The sequence below is a fragment of the Chionomys nivalis genome, chromosome 7, assembly GCF_950005125.1.
Source record: "Chionomys nivalis chromosome 7, mChiNiv1.1, whole genome shotgun sequence".
In the NCBI taxonomy this organism is placed as follows: Eukaryota; Metazoa; Chordata; class Mammalia; order Rodentia; family Cricetidae; genus Chionomys; species Chionomys nivalis.
In genome coordinates this window covers 44293058-44310428 of record NC_080092.1, presented here as the reverse complement: position 1 = coordinate 44310428, position 17371 = coordinate 44293058, and the positions used below count along the sequence as shown (strand labels likewise).

At 43.6% G+C, this 17371-nt stretch overlaps 1 protein-coding gene across 4 annotated transcripts in view; it reads right to left on the bottom strand.

Annotated features, from left to right (window-relative positions):
• Pigl (phosphatidylinositol glycan anchor biosynthesis class L) overlaps window positions 1–17371 on the bottom strand; it is an 80124-nt gene that overhangs the window by 57494 nt on the left and 5259 nt on the right. For all 4 annotated transcript variants that reach the window (XM_057775731.1, XM_057775733.1, XM_057775730.1 and 1 more), the window contains exon 2: window positions 6880–6979. In XM_057775731.1, the coding sequence (XP_057631714.1) occupies window positions 6880–6979 (100 nt within the window). The remainder of the gene's footprint in view (window positions 1–6879; window positions 6980–17371) is intronic.

The following is a 17371-nucleotide window of genomic DNA, read 5'->3' as shown; positions in this document are numbered from 1 at the left end:
ACTTATGTGCTGACCCCTTGGAATGACGGAGGCTACTCAGCAGGGTGGGAAGTAAATAGATTCAGAAAGACACTGGCAGGGCTGAGGCTATGATTCTGGCAGAGCACCTGCCCAGCAGGCTGAGGCCCTGGGTTCCAGCCCCAGCACCACAAAGCAAGCAAACAGGCAGAAAACAGGTGGACACCTTTAGTACTCCTTTAGAACTTTTTACAAGAGTAAAACCAGCTGGCAAGTTAAGGATTCACATTTTAATTGAAGAAAATGATGAGGCTTTAGGGCTCAGCTGACTCACACGTGCTCAGTGGACAGCTGACCAATGTAGGCACGAAGACTGTCACCATCAACACCTATTTTCATATCTATACTTTAACTTGTTTATTTTTTTCTTCAAAATGCAGCATGATTTTCTTATTCTGGACATTTAATAACAACTATGGAACTACTTCTTCTTTCTCTCTGTGTGTATATATATGTATGTTTCCTCATTGGTTTTTTTGAGACGGGGGCCTCACTACATAGCTCTGGTTGTCCTTGAACTATCTATGTAGATCAGTCTGGCATCAAACTCACAGAGATCTGTCTACCTCTGCTTCTACCCTATGGGTGCTGAGATTTAAAGGTACGCGTTTCTGTTCCTGGCTCTCTTTCTGTTTTTGACACAGAGTTTTCCTCTGTAGCCCAGGCTAGCCTTGAACCATAGTATAAACTGGGAACTTAAACTCCTCTTGTCTCTGCCTCCTCAGCGCTGGAATTATAAGTGTGCACAATTGGGCCCATGTCGAAACAAGCATTTTAATATTATATGACTCATTAAATCAGCAAGAGCTACCTTTAAAGGAGCTGTGTAAGTAATCATTTAGTTCTCTAATGGCTGAGATTATGCCTTCTGTCATCTTGCTATGGTAAAACATGACCAAAAGCATGTTACAGGAAAGGGTTTATTTGGCTTACAGGTCACAGTCTAGCATTGAGGAAAGCAAAGAAACTCAAAACAGCACCCCGGAGGAGGAGCCGAAGCAGAGGTCATGGGGGTGATGTTTACTGGCTTGCCCAGCCTGCCCGTCTTACAGCACCCAGGGACCACCTGCCCTAGCGCCACCCACAGTCTCACGTCAATCATTAGTTAAGAAAATACCCCACACATGTCTCCACAGGCCAGTCTGATGGAAGCAATTCCTCAGTCGGGGGTTCCCTCTTTCCAAATGACTCGAATTCGCACTGTGTTAACAAAACCTAGCCAGCACAGGCTTTCCTTGAAAACGGTTTTCCCCACAAAGGGTTTATTTGGGTGTGTTCTTCTGGCTAACATATCCCTGAAATCAAGCACTGATGCTCGGAGCCACAAGAGCAAACAGCTGACCACACACAAGGCACTTTTAGCTGGTGATCTTTCAAACACACTAACAAAGCAGTGACCTACTTCTCTCTAGGAAGTCAGGACCTAGTTCATCCCTTTTCTGTCTTCTTCCCTAGCTAGCATTGCCATTTTTCTTTTATTTTTATTGAGCATTGCCATTTCTTAGATGTGTGACTTCAGACTCTTAGTTTTTCCGAGCTCTTGCGTCTTTACGTGCAACAAAACAAAGTTCATAAAAGCTGTCTCGGAGTTAGCCCACAAATGAAGTGATAGGGCCTTTGCAAGTCTGGAGCCAGGAGTATCTACTTCACACTTTGAAAGTACAGAGCAGCCTGGAAAGACATTGATTGGCGCCTATACACTGCTGCCAGATGGCCTCAGGGCGAATGCGGGTCCTGCAGCCTGGCGGCAAAGCCAGCTTGAGCAAGTGACTCAGCCCCACTGGCTCAAATTTTTATCTGTAAAATGGAAAATAATTCACCGTCAGGATTAAGCAAGGCCATGTATTGAGTATTTTTTTGGCACCGACACTAAGGGTGTCATATCTACTTATCACCACAGGTTACAGGTCCTCTAAGAAATGTCCTTCTCCCCCTTTCCCTTCGTTTTTCTCCGTGATAGATCTAGAGAGTCTGATTGAGGAGAAGCTGAGGGACTGGCACATTTTTATGGACTAAATTGCACTTTCCCTCAATTCATAGTAAGTTAAAGCACTATCCCCCAAAGGTCTGTTCAACGTGCTCACAAGGGTGAGATCTTAGTCTTTTTGTTTTTATTTGTTTGTTTGTTTGTTTGTTTTTTGATACAGGGTTTCTCTGTAGCTTTGGAGTCTGTCCTGGAACTAGCTCTTGTAGACCAGTCTGGCCTCAAATTTACAGAATCCACCTGCCTCTGCCTCCTGAGTACTGGGATTAAAGGCATGCACCACTACCGCCCAGTGAGGTCCTACTCTTAAAGAACAGGAGACCCCCACCTGCCTGCTCCAAACATGAAGGTACAGTGTGATGGTGGCCATCTGCAAAGAGGAGGACCTTTACCAGAAACTAGCCTTCATACTTTCAGTATGAAGAACTGGGGGAGAGGGGGGATACATTTCTGTTGTTTAAGCCATCTGTCTGTGGTATTTGTATTGGCGGCCCAAGCAGAATAAAACAGATTTTGAGGCCATGAAATAATAACTAAAATTGTGAGTAGCTTTGGGACAAGATACTAGGCAGTAGCTGGATGGCCTTTGCTAGTGTGCTAGTTAGTCGTTGTTCTTGTCAATTTGATGCAAACTAGGGTCATCTGGGAAGAGAACCTATATGGAGAAAATGCCCCCATCAGAGGCCTGTGGGCTTATCAGTGGGGCGTTTTCCTAACTCATGAATGAATGTGGGAGGGTCCACCACATTCAGGTACTCCTGACCTTTTCTCCCTAAGTAGCTTTTAGCTTTGTGTGTGTGTGTTTAATTACAATAGAAAACAAATTGGGACGGTTAGAAAAAAACTTAGGTGATTTTGAAAGGATGGTCAATAGAAATATGGACATAAAAGGCTACTCTGGAGCTGGGGAGATAGGGAGCGGACGCTGCTTGCCATGTAAGAGTGGGGACCAAAGCTTAGGTCCCCAGAATCCACATACATGCCAGCTGGTGGTTTGTCATCTTTCTAGCACAGAATGTCAACCTCAGGCCTCTATATGCATATGTAGACAGGTGAGCATGCTCATACATCCGTGTGCCACAACACATGAGAACACACACCCATTCACACTGTAGCTCATAAGCATCCAAATAAAAATGTACAAATTTTCCAAAAAAGCTACTCTGGCCCAATGATCTGAGTTTGGTCCCTGGAAGCCACATGGTGGATGGAGAGAACCGACTTCCACAATGTGTCTTTCATCTCCACATGCATAGCATGGCATTCATGTATGCACATACATAGACACACATACGACAGCATGAAATATGTCATACATGTGTACACACAACAATAGTAAATATAATTAAAAAGTAAAAAACAGACCCATAAAAATCTCATTCACAACAGTAACAAAACTGAGATTACTCAATAAACAGCAAGAATGCTTTCACTCCCAGGTGAACAAAGCTGCCACAGGGCTGGGGTGGGGAAGCCAAAGAGGCTGCACTTGCTGAGCACAACAAGGCTCAGGTTTCGTCTCCAGCACAGCAAAAACTTTCAAACCAACTAAAAGAAAAAAATAAAACAAAACAAAACAAAACAAAACTGCAAGTCATATTCTTTGACCTACCAGTTTATTATTGGGTACTCTTCTAAAGGCTTAAAGATTTACTAATATATCTCAAAATTGCAAATCATTAAAAAAATCAAAATAGCAGGAAAACATTAAACAGATAATAGTAGATCTTGCCTATGTTGGCTTTAAACTCATGATTCTCCTTGCTCAGCTGGTATTATAGGTGTATACCTCCATGCCCAGCTAATTCTTCTTATTTTTTTTTTTTTCAAGACGGGTTTTCTCTGTGTAGCCCTGACTGTCCTTGTGAACTCAGGCTGGCCTCAAACTCACAGAGATCCCCCCTGCCTCTGCTTCATGAGTATGAGTATGGGGATTAAAGGCATGTATCACTATGCCTGGCCTAATTATGGTATCTTTGATGATGCTACAGAGCTACCCAAGACTCACTGTCTGTGGATGACTTTGTGTGGGAAAGGTCCTCCTATTGAAATTATCTAAAACAATCCCGGCAGATCAGTCATTGTAATCTATTTCCCTCTTGTCTAGAGCAGTCACGCCCTGCCCTCATTCAATAATATGCAGGTTCTAATCTTGTATGGTCAAGAAACAAGCTGTCCCACCCCAACCCAAAACAAACTGAGATCAAGTTTGTTGGGAAGACGCGGAAAATAAAGATAGACAAGTGATAAGGATGATGGGTCTCTTCCGTGTGGACTGGAGAGCCCTTTACTTGGCAGGTCTTCCTGAAACTACACAAGACAGAGCACTTCTTGGACAGTGAGTCATGTCTTCCTCCTCTGTGTGTTCCAAAATATGAAGTCAGCTGCGTTTGTAAAGTTACCCGTTCACCGTAGACACTGATTGGTGCTTCCCTGCCAGCACTAAACTAGGGTTAGCTCCAGAACAGTGAGAAAGAGATTCTAGAAAAGATACAATCCCTTTATCTACCACTCTGTTCTCTACAAACAGCAGAACAGGGCCAGGGAGCCAGCTAGGCTCAGAGGATGACACTGTCACCAAACATGATGAAATCTGAGTTCCATCCTTGGAACCCACAGACTGGAAGGAGAGATCAGATCCCCACAAACTGTTCTCTGACGTACCCGCACGCCCATGCACAGCACATACACATGAAATAAATAATCAAAAGCCAGCAGAGCAAATATTAAACACCATATGTTTATATGCATACATATACATAAATACAATTTAAACTTTTAAAAATGTCTATTTATTCTCGTGTAGTTTGTGTCACAGGATGACTTACAGGAATTAGTAAATCTTGGGGATTATGCTCAGGCTGTCCAGTTTGACAGCAGTACCATTATCCCCCTCCCTACCCACTTCCTTTTTTTTTAAAAAAAAAAAAATAGGGTCTCATTCTGCCACTCCACTCCGTTGCTTTAGGCTGGCCTTGAACTCTTGGCAGCATTCCTACCTCAGTCTTCCAAGAGGCAAAATATTTTAAGAAACATTTGACAGCCTGGTCTACAAGAGCTAGTGCCAGGACAGGCTCCAAAGCTACAGAGAAACCCTGTCTTGAAAAACTAAAAAAAAAAAAAAAAAAAAAAAAAAAAAAAGAAACATTTGAAAAATTATTACTTAGGAATTTGGCATAGTAGCACATGCCTTTAATCCCTGCACTAGGGAGGCAAAGGTAGGTGGATCTCTGTGATTTCAAAGTTAGCCTGATGTACATAGCAAGTTCTAAGATAGCCAGGGCTACATGATGATACCTTACCTCAAAAGTAAATAAATAAAAAAAAAAAAGTAAATAAATGCCGGGCGGTGGTGGCGCACGCCTTTAATCCCAGCACTTGGGAGGCAGAGGCAGGCGGATCTCTGTGAGTTCGAGACCAGCCTGGTCTACAAGAGCTAGTTCCAGGACGGGCTCCAAAACCACAGAGAAACCCTGTCTTGAAAAAATAAAAAAAATAATAAATAAGCCATAAGCACAAACCCCAGGACGTATGTGGATAAACTGATGAGATATCTTTAAGTGACCAAACTGTGAAATTCACAAAATCAACTGGTACAGTCCCAGATTTCATGACACTCACAAACCCATTCCTTGATTTTGTAAAATTAAATAGGTAAGCAGCAACAAACATATTTACATAGGAAAATAAATGGTATTTTAAAACTTAGTTCCTTTTATTTTTTTAATTTTATTTTTAATTTTTTGGTTTTTCAAAACAGGTTTTGTTGTGTAGCCCTGGTTGCTCTGAAACTCATTCTGTAGACCAGGCTGGCCTCAGACTCACAGAGATCTGCTTGCCTTTGTTTCCCAAGTGCTGAGATTAAAGGGATGAGCCCCCACCGCCTGGCAACTTCTTAACAAAATTGAAAAGAAAATGAGTAATTATGTTTGTGTTGTTGGAAAACAAGAGCATTAGTGTAGGAGGAAAAAAAATTCAATTGTAAAAATCAAAGATTTTAAGTAAAAACCCTGAAATACTTTGTATTGTAGCCATCAGTATAAATTCCTGATTCTTCCATCTCTTTAAAAGATAGATGTCTGCTGGGTGCACACCTTTACTCCCAGAACTCAAGAGGCAGAGGCAGGTGAATCTCTGTGAGTTTGAGGACAGCCTATTCTACAGAGCGAGTTCCAGGACAGCTACAATGAGAAACCCTGTCTTGAAAAGACAATAAAATAACAAAAACAAAAACAAAGATAGATGTCCTAGTTCTGCCCATTACATAGTTACTAGGTCAAGTAACGATGAGAAATAATGATTGTAGAACTGAATGCTACTGCCGTACAGGGAGAAGTCTCTATATTTTCCCTGCTAAGAAAAACCAAGCCTTGGAGAGGCAGCTTTGCTTCTGCCTCTCCCCTCTTTTCTGCCCCCCCCATTCTCTCTCTCTGTCCTCTTCTCCTTCTCCCCCTCCTCTAAGTAATAAATATCCAATTCTATTCTGAAAAAAAAAAAAAGAAAAACCAAGCCTTGGGGAAATTGCTGCTTCCAAGGTACAGGAGGCTGGAGATGCAGCTGGGTCAGCAGAATACTCACAACATGTGCGGTCCTGGGTTTGATCTGAACAGCACATACCTGTAACCCTGACTTCCAGGGTCTGAGGCAGCCGGGTCAGAAGTTCAAGATCACCCTCACACAGGTGATCTTACACAGGGTGCTCAAGGCCAATCAGGGATAAATGTGACCCTGTCTGGAAAACCAACCAACCACACAACAAAAGTAAAGGTAGACTTGTGAAGTGAAAAGGATTTGCACTCACATTAGGTGTGTGTCTTTCAATGTACCAGTGAATATCTATTGCCATTGGGTTTCTACGTTAAGGAAGGACAAATTACCTCTTGTCGATGATCGTTACCCGGGAAGGTGGAATCCCCAAGACGTCACAGCTCTGCAGAAGTTCTTTCTTCCGAATCTCTCCTTGACTGTAGTAATTTCCTGAGGGAACAGATACAGTGGTACTTTAACAGCAGAGGCCTGGCTGCTCACTCATTCTATCCTATCTTGTCCCCCAGGTGATTTGAACTGTCTGAAAAAGACATGACTGTGATAAGAAATTAAAGAAAATAGAACATTTAATGTTCAGGTGGTCCTGGTAGCAGCATTCATTTTAGTACCGCCATTTACAATACCTATGTATCTATTTATGCATGCATGGATACATAAATACATCGACCTACTAATCTATCATGTGTCTGTCTGTCTGTCTATCTATCTATCTATCTATCTATCTATCTATCTATCTATCTATCTATCTATCTATCATCTCTCTGTGCTATGCTGTGCCTAACGTGTGAGGCACTGGGGCTGAGTGCCAGCCTCACCTTTATAGACACATAAAATAATCCTTAGATTATCCTTTCTTTCTCTCTCTCTCTCTCTCTCTCTCTCTCTCTCTCTCTCTCTCCCTCCCTCCCTTCCTTTCTTTCTAAGATGAGGTTTCTCTAACAGTCCTAGATGACCTAGAGCTCTTATAGACCAGGCTGGCCTCGAACTCCCAGAGATCTGCCTGCCTCTGCCTCCTGAGTGCTGGGATCAAAGGCTGTGGGCCATCGCCTGGCCAGTCTTAAGATTTCTAAAACTTATTTAAAGGATAGGGTGCCACTCTTGAGTATTACAAGAAAATGTTCAGATACCATTTAGGAAAATGTGCTGGCTAGTTTTATGTTGACTGTAGGGATATAGCCCCACCCATTGGGGGCATGTTCGCCTTGGGCTAATGTTTACTGATAAATCTGCCAGGCGTGATCCCAGCAGCCCCCTTTCTCTGCTTTTCCTGTTCTCCACGGGAACCTGTGTTCCTGTAAGTCTATTTCCTTATTAAAGCTGTATATATTTTTATAATCTGTCTGCATTCATTTACGCCGTCACATTTGGCGCCCAACGTGGGGCTATTTTGCCCTTGCCCCGGCACGGGGGGGGGGGGTGCAAGCTCCATCTTTCCCAGCCTTTGCGAGCAAGCTAGTTACCGGAGCTCAGGAAGTGCGATTGGGGGAGCATAGTCTGCTAGCTTTCACAGTGTGCTCCCTGCTCGCTTTCCCTTCCCCCATTCCAGGCCACGATACAGTCGCAGAGCGGCGACCCCCACTCGGCCCTTTACGCCTATCAAATGGGCCTAGGCAGTTTCTTTATTAATTACCAATGAAAGCAACAGACTAATACAAGACCCACCTCCATCAATCTCAGGGTCGTGGGTTCGTGCCCCCCACGTTGGGCGCCACTCTGTTGTAATATGAGTGGCGGGGCTGTGTCCCCGGCACCCGGCTGCCCGCATGGCTTTACCCAAAATAATTACACAGAAACTGTATTCTTTTAATCATTGCCCGGCCCATTAGTTTCAGCCTCTTATTGGCTAGCTCTTACATATTGATCTAACCCATTTTTAATATTCTGTGTAGTACCACGAGCTGGCTTACCAGGAAAGATCTTAACCTGCGTCAGTCTGGAGTGGGAGAATCATGGCAACTGCCTGACTCGGCTTCTTTCTCCCAGCATTCTGGCCTAAAGAATGGCCTATCAAATGGGCCTAGGCAGTTTCTTTATTAATTACCAATGAAAGCAACAGATTAATACAAGACCCACCTCCATCAGTTGACTTGACACAAGATAAATCATTTAAGAGGAGGGAACCACAATTAAGAAAATGCCTCCAGTGCTAGAGAGACGGCTCGGCAGTTAAGAGCACTGGTTGCTCTTCCAGAGGTCCTGAGTTCAATTCCCAGCACATAGTGGTTCACAACCATCTGTAATGAGATCTGGTGCCCTATTCTGGCCTGTGGGGATACATGCAGACAGAACACTGTATACATAATAATAAATAAATCTTAAAAAAAAGAAAAAGAAAATGCCTGCCTCGTGGGTGAGAGAAAGATGCTCTCCCCTCCCCCTTTCTCTGTTACCTCCTGTGGCAGGTGAGAGAACTGGTCCCAGGGTCACAAGAATGGGAGAACTAGCCCTGACCCTCCCCATCTGGGCAGCACACTAGAGATGACCCTGTGGTAGGTGAGCTGACCGCCCCACCCCCCATATGTCCCCTCTAGCAATCAGAAGAGAGAGCCCTGTACATTGCCTGGGCAAAACAGGCCCTGGTGATGTGAGTGTGGGTGACCCGGATCTGAGGCCCTGAGAGCAGAACTGGCCCCGCTCCTTGCTGTAGGCTGCATTGGGTGAGCTAGCCGAGGCAGTGCTGGAGAGCTTGTCTGGACAGTGACCATGAGGGAAAGCTGGAAGGCTGACCAACCCAGCTACCATCCAGGCCCAGAACCAGGGCTATGTGTTGGTGCACCCCAACATCCACTGTGAACTCTTGGAGCACGCGAAAAGGACAAACCTACAGATCCACAACAGCAGGATCTCCATGACACAGAACAACAGGAATCTAAGAGGAGCCCCAGTAAGAGCCATTATCGGTGTGCAGCAGAAACCGAAAGCCTCCAGTCAGACAGATGGCTCAAAGCAATGAACACTTTGCAGTAAAGACGAATGGACTAACGGGTAGACTGTGTGACTTAATGGGCCACACTACAGCTTCCAAGACAAGATTCTTTTCCTTTTTTGTTTGTTTGTTTTTTGGTTTTTCTTTTAAATTTGGGTTTGATTTGGGATGGAGGTTGCAAGGGCAAAGGGCAGATGCTTGGGGAGAGGAAGATAAGGGGGATTGGAATGCATGATGTGAAATCCACAAAGAATCAATAAAAGTTAAAAAAAAGAAAAGGAAAGAAAAAAAGAAAATACCTTCATAAGATTGGGTTGCATACAAGTCTGTAGGACATTTTCTTAATTAGTGATTGATGGGGGAGTGCCCAGCCCACTGTGGGTGGTCCTAAGGGCTATAAGAAAGCAGGCTGAGTAAGCCATTTACCCCTCCATGGTCTCTGCAGCAGCTCCTGCTTCCAGGTTCCTGCGCTAAGTGAGTTCCCACCCTCTCTGCTTATTTGCTCTTCTGTTATTTGGAACTGTGAGTGAAACTAACCCTTTCCTACCCAAGCTGCCTTTGGTCACGGTGCTTCTCATTACAGCAATAGTAACCCTAACCCATAACTAAGACAGAAAACATGCTTTTATTTTTATTTATTGAGACTGGGTCTCTCTAGTAGTTCTAGCTGGCCTGGAACTCCCTATGGAGATCAGGCTGACAGAGATCCACCTGCCTCTGAGTGTTGGGATTAAAGGCATGTACCAGCACACCTGGCACATCCTTTTCTAAAGAATTGTCACCAGCCGGGTGGTGGTGGCGCACACCTTTAATCCCAGCACTTGGGAGGCAGAGGCAGGCGGATCTCTGTGAGTTCGAGACCAGCCTGGTCTACAAGAGCTAGTTCCAGGACAGGCTCCTAAACCACAGAGAAACCCTGTCTCGAAAAACCAAAAAAAAAAAAAAAAAAAAAAAAAAAAAAGAGTTGTCACCAGTGGCCCATCAGTACAGAAAAAGCTTAGTGATATTCTTTTTTTTTTTTGGTTTTTTCGAGACAGGGTTTCTCTGTGGTTTTGGAGCCTGTCCTGGAACTAGCTCTGTAGACCAGGCTGGTCTCGAACTCACAGAGATCCGCCTGCCTCTGCCTCCCGAGTGCTGGGATTAAAGGCTTAGTGATATTCTTTACTTTCCCAACGTATGTACCACAGCCCTTATAACTAATTATCTTCTGTAGCCTTACAAATATTAATACAACGAAGTTTTGGTGTCCCTTAAAATGCACACTCACTTTGAGCATTACCTAATTAATATACGTCCTAATGAAAATTTCCTGAAAATAGTGCATGTATGCTTTCCATTTAACTTCCCTGAGCCAAAGGGAAGTTATCTTTGCCTTGTAGCATGTGGATAATGACTGATCCAGGGTTTCCGGGAAGGTTACTTAATATACATTAAAGCACTCTATTAAGCAGTGCTTGCTTTCTCTTTCCTTTGCCATCTTTGTTTGAGATAAGATACTGATGTGCAGTCCTCGCTCGCCTAAAACTTATTATAATAATTAATTTTGAAATGTATTTGGAAGAGAAAAGGTTCAAGTTTCTACTATTATAAAATAAGGGGGGGTAAAATGAGGGATACAGTCCTGTCGACACAGATGTACCTAGAATTGAACTATATTGAATACTTAAGACAATAAGAATTCAACAAAGACTTTCACATATACCACTGGAGAACTACCAGGAAATAGCGATGTGATTGACAGATCAAATGCAGCAAGAATGATTACTCATTCCCAGCACTTGGGAAGCTGAGGAATATATGCGTATCAGATCAGCCTTGGCTAAAAAGAAAACAAAGAAGGAAAACGTAAATTAAACCCACAATAGAGTAACACTTAATGTCAGCTAGGAGGGGTGATATTCCAAAATGTAAAGCTGTAGGTGTTGATGAGGATGTAGAAAAAGCTGGGACTATGGTAAACGCTAGAGGGAACATAGAATGGTTAACTGCTGTAGAAAAGTCTCAGGGTTTCTATTGCTGCAATGAAACACCACGACTAAAAAGCAAGTTGGGGAGGAAAGGGTTTATTTGGCTACACTTCCATAGCACTGTTTATCATGGAAAGAAGTCTGGACAGGGACTCAAACAGGACAGGAATCTGGAGGCAGGAGTTGGTGCAGAGCACAGAGAAGTAAGTGCTGCTTACTGGCTTGCTCCTCATGGCTCGCTCGGTCTGCTTTCTTAGAGAATTCAGAACCACTAGCCCAGGGATGGTTCACCACAAGTGAACCCTCCCCCATTGACCATTAATTAAGAAAATGCCTTACAGCTGGATCTTATGGAGGCATTTTCTTAATTGAGGTTCCTTGCTCTCTGATGAATCCAGTTTGTGTCAAGTTGACAAAAACCCAGCCAGTATAAAAAGTGTGTTTAATACCAGCACTTGGGAAGTAGAGGTAGGCGGGTCTCTGTGAGTTCGAGACCAGCCTGGTCTACAAAAGCTAGTTCCAGGACAGGCTCCAAAGCTACAGAGAAACCTTGTCCCGAAAAACAAAACAAAAAAGTGTCGATTATTCAAAGATTTATTTAGTTACTTTTTTGTTTTTAAGACAGAGTCTCATTATATAGTCCTGACTGGTCTAGAACTTGCTATGAAGACCAGGCTAGGTTCACCTGCTTCTGCTGGGACTAAAGTCATGTAACACCATGTCTAGCCTATTTAGAAATTTAAACTCTGAGCCAGGTGGTGGTGGCGCACGCCTTTAATCCCAGCACTCGGGAGGCAGAGGCAGGCGGATCTCTGTGAGTTCAAGGCCAACCTGGTTTACAAGAGCTAGTTCCAGGACAGGTTCCAAAGCTACAAAGAAACCCTGTCTCGAAAAACCAAACCAAAAAAAAAAAAAAAGAAAAGAAAAGAAAAAAAGAAATTTAAACTCTGTATCACAATGTGACTCAACAGTTACATTTACAAGAATCCACTTTAAAGAATAAGAATTAGAAGCAATTATGCCAATAGATACTTAATAACAATGTTTGTAGCGTCATTATTCACAACAGCCAGAGTACAAAAATCCAAGTAAGCAGCATCAACAGAAGGATGAAAAAAATATGATACCTACACAGAACAAAAACATTCTTCAGTCAGGAAAACAAATGACGTGGGGCTGGAATACAGCTCAGTGGCTGAGTATTTGCCTCTCATGTGTGAGGTCCTGGGTTCAATATAGCTCCTGCCTCATCCACCAAATAGGAATAAAGAAGATGAGCATGGTGGCCTAAGCCATAATTCTGGGAGCTAAGACAGGGGAATTGTGAATTTGAGGCTAGCCTGGGCTACATGGTGAGATCCTGATGTAAACAAAACAATGTTCTGAAACATGCTACAATATTGGTGGACTTTAAAAATATTAAGGTAATATAAGCCATGTATAAAGTAACAATGACTGCCTGATTCTGCTTATATAGGGCTCCCAAGCAGGCAAACCCCAGAAACGTAAGTAGAATTGTAGTCACAGAGGCTAGCGGAAGGAAGGAATGGGGAGTTATTGCTCAACGGGTTACAGAGTTTCTCTTTGGAATGATGAAATAGGGGTGATGGTTACAAAATCTTGGGAAGGTACTTGCTACTGCTCAGTAGAACATTTAAGAAATTCAAAATAGTGAGTTTTATGTCATAAATATTTATGGCACAAATGAAAGAAACATTAGAAACAGAAGCTAGAGTTTCACTCAATAAAACTCTTCCAAGGAGGCGGGTAATATGGTTCAGCAGGTAAACATCCTTCCTGCCCAGTCAGATGACCTGAGTTTGATCATCAAGACTCAGGGTGGAAGGAGACATAGAGTTTGTTAACCCCGGTATGGCATACAGGCCCATACACATACATACATGCACTAAATAAATAAACGCGAGAAAATAAAAAAAATGTTGAGTTATCATAAAATACAAATTACACCTTTAAATTTGGTAGAACAATTATAAAATTTATTTTTTTAGTGTGTGTATGTGTGTGGGTTTGTTCAGTGCCTGAAGAGGCCAGAAGAGGGTGTCAGATTCCCTGGAGCTGGAGTTACAGGTGGCTTTGAATCACCTGACATGGGTCCAGTGCAGAACTCAGGTTCTCTGGAAGAGAATCAGGTGCTCATAACTATTGAGCCATCTCTAGTCCCTAAAAAGAAGCACCGGGTACAGAGCCACATGGCTACGCCAGGGAGCACGGAGTACAGATCCACACAGCTAAGCCGTGGAGCACCGGGTACAGAGCAATACGGTTATACCAGGGAGCATGGGGTACAGAGCCACACGGCTAAGCCAGGGAGCACGGGGTTTAGAGCCAAACGGCTAAACCAGGGAGCACGGGGTACAGAGCCACACAGCTATGCCGGGGAGCACTGCCATATACATTATCACCAGCCAGTCTGGGCCATACTTGTGAGTGCTGTGGCTTTTCCCAAAAGGTTGCACTATATTTGTATTTTTACCCCCAGAAATAGTAATTTTGTTTAGTTTCTCTGACCTATACCTTACAGATGGTCATTAACAAAGCCAAGCATGCTGAGGGCCTTTTCCTCATGATTATAGGCTTATGTGTCTCAGTGAGGAGAACAGTCCTCCCTGAGGCGAAGTTATAAAAAGTATTTCAGTGCTCCCTGAGGTGAAGTTATAAAAAGTATTTCAGTGTTCACTAGGTGAAGTTGTAAAAAGTATTTCCAATACCAAGTTCGTCAAGGCTCCTGAAGAATCTTGTGGTGAGCGCATCTATTCCACACTCCTATCGGAGTAATCAAAGAGCTGCCGTCTCTTTTTTCCACACATGAATCTTTACACAGTTCGGAGGTGCCACTTGTCACTGTAGAATTTCTCTTTGCATGCCGGGCAGTGGTGGCACATCCCTTTAATTCCAACACTGGGAGGCAGAGGCAGGCGGATCTCTGTGAGTTTGAGGCCAGCCTGGTCTACAAGAGCTAGTTCCAGGACAGACAGGGATACACAGAGAAACCCTGTCTCAAAAAACAAAAAAGTTTCCTCAACACCGCAATAGCATGGTTTACAATAATTTCTATTATAGTTTTCTATAGTTTAATCAAATCTTCCAGTATTACACCTACAAATCTAACTCAGGGGTTGAGATCTGGCTCAGTTGCTGGAGTGCTTGGCTAGCAAGCACGATGCCCTGGGGCTGACTCCTGACTTGGGAGGTGGAGGCAGAAGGATCAGAAGTTTAGGGATTTCTACAGCTACATGGTGGGTTTGAGGCCAGCCTCAATTATATGAGACCTTACATCAACACACACACACAAGCACACACATACCACACACACAAAACCAAAAGTACTTTTCCAAATCTAATTCAGCTGGGGATGCAGCTCAGTATAGAGATACTAGACTCAGTCTCCAGTGCTGTAAAAGCAAAATGAAAAAACAAAACACCCCGCCGGGTGGTGGTGGCACACACCTTTAATCCCAGAACTAGGGAGGCAGGGGCAGGCGGATCTCTGTGGGTTCGAGGCCAGCCTGGTCTACAGAGCGAGTGCCAGGATAGGCTCTAAAGCTACAGAGAAACCCTGTCTCAAAAAACCAAAACCAAACCAAACCAAAACACCCCAACTAAGTAAATAAACAGCAAGACAGCACAATTTCCTTTATGAACTTACACTTATTTATGTAAAAACCTAAAAAAAATCAATACTTAAGATTTTTTTGAAAAAGAAACTTCAAATGCATTGGGTTAGAAGAATAGGTTAAACTGTCACTTTCGCTCTCTCTCTTGCTAAGGCAAGGTCTTCTGTGACCCAGGCTGGTCTTAAATCACTATGTGTGGTGAGGATAACCTTGAACTCCTGACCCCTCTGCCTGGATTACAGGTCTGTGCCGTCACACGTGGCTTAGATCGCCCCTTTTGAGGCTGAGTTCAAATGTTTCTCAAGAAGAAATTCGGTAAAGACTTGCTAGTGATCAAAAAGGAATTATCTAAAATAACCCAGTAAGCTTTATTTTAGGAAATCTGCCTGACGAAACTCTCTGAGCATATCTGACCACGTGAGATAAATGGCAAACACGTTTGCGAATCTGAGACTGACATAGCAGGAAAGTAAGGGCTATATCTGAAGGACGGAAACAAAAATAGTGTGGATCCCGAGGGATTACATAACAGACGCAGGGCACTCAGAGAGCATCCGTACAGCCTTGCTCTCAAGTCAAGCTTAGAGCTTTGCTCCAAACGAGGGGACATCCATTACAGAAGGACCTTCAGAAGCCTATACCTTCATTGGATGAGGACACCAACCAAAGCGTCCACCCTAGACTGAGGTGCTTAGACTTGGTTTGAGTAGAAGGCAAAACATGAAGAGCATTTACTCCCCCCCCCCCCGATTTCTTAAACTCCCACTCGACTTTCCTCGGTGTGAGTGACTCAACATCTCAACCCGCATGAATTTCCAGAGCTTGATGCTCCTCATCCACAGACGGCATCCACCTCTCTTCTTCGACCTCCTAGAAGAGACATGTGGCTACTTCAACAAGGAAAATGTAGCAGAAGAGACACCGCAGGATTTCTAAAGCTGGTCATGAAAGACAACATGGCTGTCTTAGATTCTCTCTCAGGACACCTGCCTGGGAACCCAGTCGCTGGGTTGTAAAGAAGCAGAAAGTCTTTTGGATACATCATATGTGGATGTTCTAATTGAAATCGCGAGCTAAGTCCCAGCATCCCGATATGCAAGAAGAGGAAAATCTTAAGGTGATTGCAATTCCCAGTTTGGAGGCTCTCAATATAGTGGATGGGCGATACTGTGCTGACTGTATGCGAGACATTTGGGGTTGGACCCTCAACTTATACTACCTCTTTGGCCTGAAAAAAAAAATCAGGTTGATAATTTGGAGTGATCTGAGGCAGGCAATGGCTTTAGGTCAACAGGGGTTGGGCAGATGACTCAGTGGATAAGAGTGCTTGCTACTCATGTAGCAGGACTTGGGTTTGAACCCCTAGCACCCACATATGAAATCCACATGGCCACGATGCCTGTAACCCTACTGCTGGAGAGGGGTGGAGACAGGTTTTGTGAGGCTTGCTGACTGACAGCCTACTCCAGGTTCAGCAAGAGACCTTGTCTCAAGAGGAATGAGGCAGAGTTATAAAACAGATTACTTGATGTCCTCCTCTGGTTTCTGCATGTGTATTATTAGCACATACATGTGCACATATACTACCTAAACATAACCACCCACCCACACATACAAAATAAATATTAGAAAAAGAGAATCAAGCAGGGTGGTGGTGGTGCACACCTTTAATCCCAGCACTCGGGAAGCAGAGGCAGGTGGATCTCTGTGAGTTCGAGGCCAGCCTGGCCTACAAGAGCTAGTTCCAGGTTTTTACAGAAACCCTGTCTCGAAAAACCAAAACCAAACCAAACCAAACCAAACCAAAATCCCAAAGCATACATGTAGAAACCCAGAATAAGTTGTAAGAAAAAAAGAACAGAATCAGACATAACGACTGATTGGGAGTTTAGGAGGTTTATTTGAGTAAAGAAATGATTTAAGATATCAAGTATGAGAGCATAACAGATTATAACAAGAGAAACAGATTGAAGGACAGAACTGCATAAATACCATCTCAATATGCAAGACCTAAATGTAACACCATTAACAGCCAGATATGGTGGAATGTGCCTACAGTCTCAGCTGCTCAGGAGGCCCAGCAGAGCAATCACAAGTTTGAAACTGGCCCGGATAACACTGCAATACTAAAAGACTGGGGTGTAGGTCAGTGGTAGAATCCATGCTTAGCATGCTCAATGCCCTGGGCTCAAGCCCAGCACAGAAACCAGAACCAAACAAGACTCTTAACAGATATGAAAGAAAGCCAATATAAATGAGACATCATAAAATGATAGCCAGAAAGAATTTATGT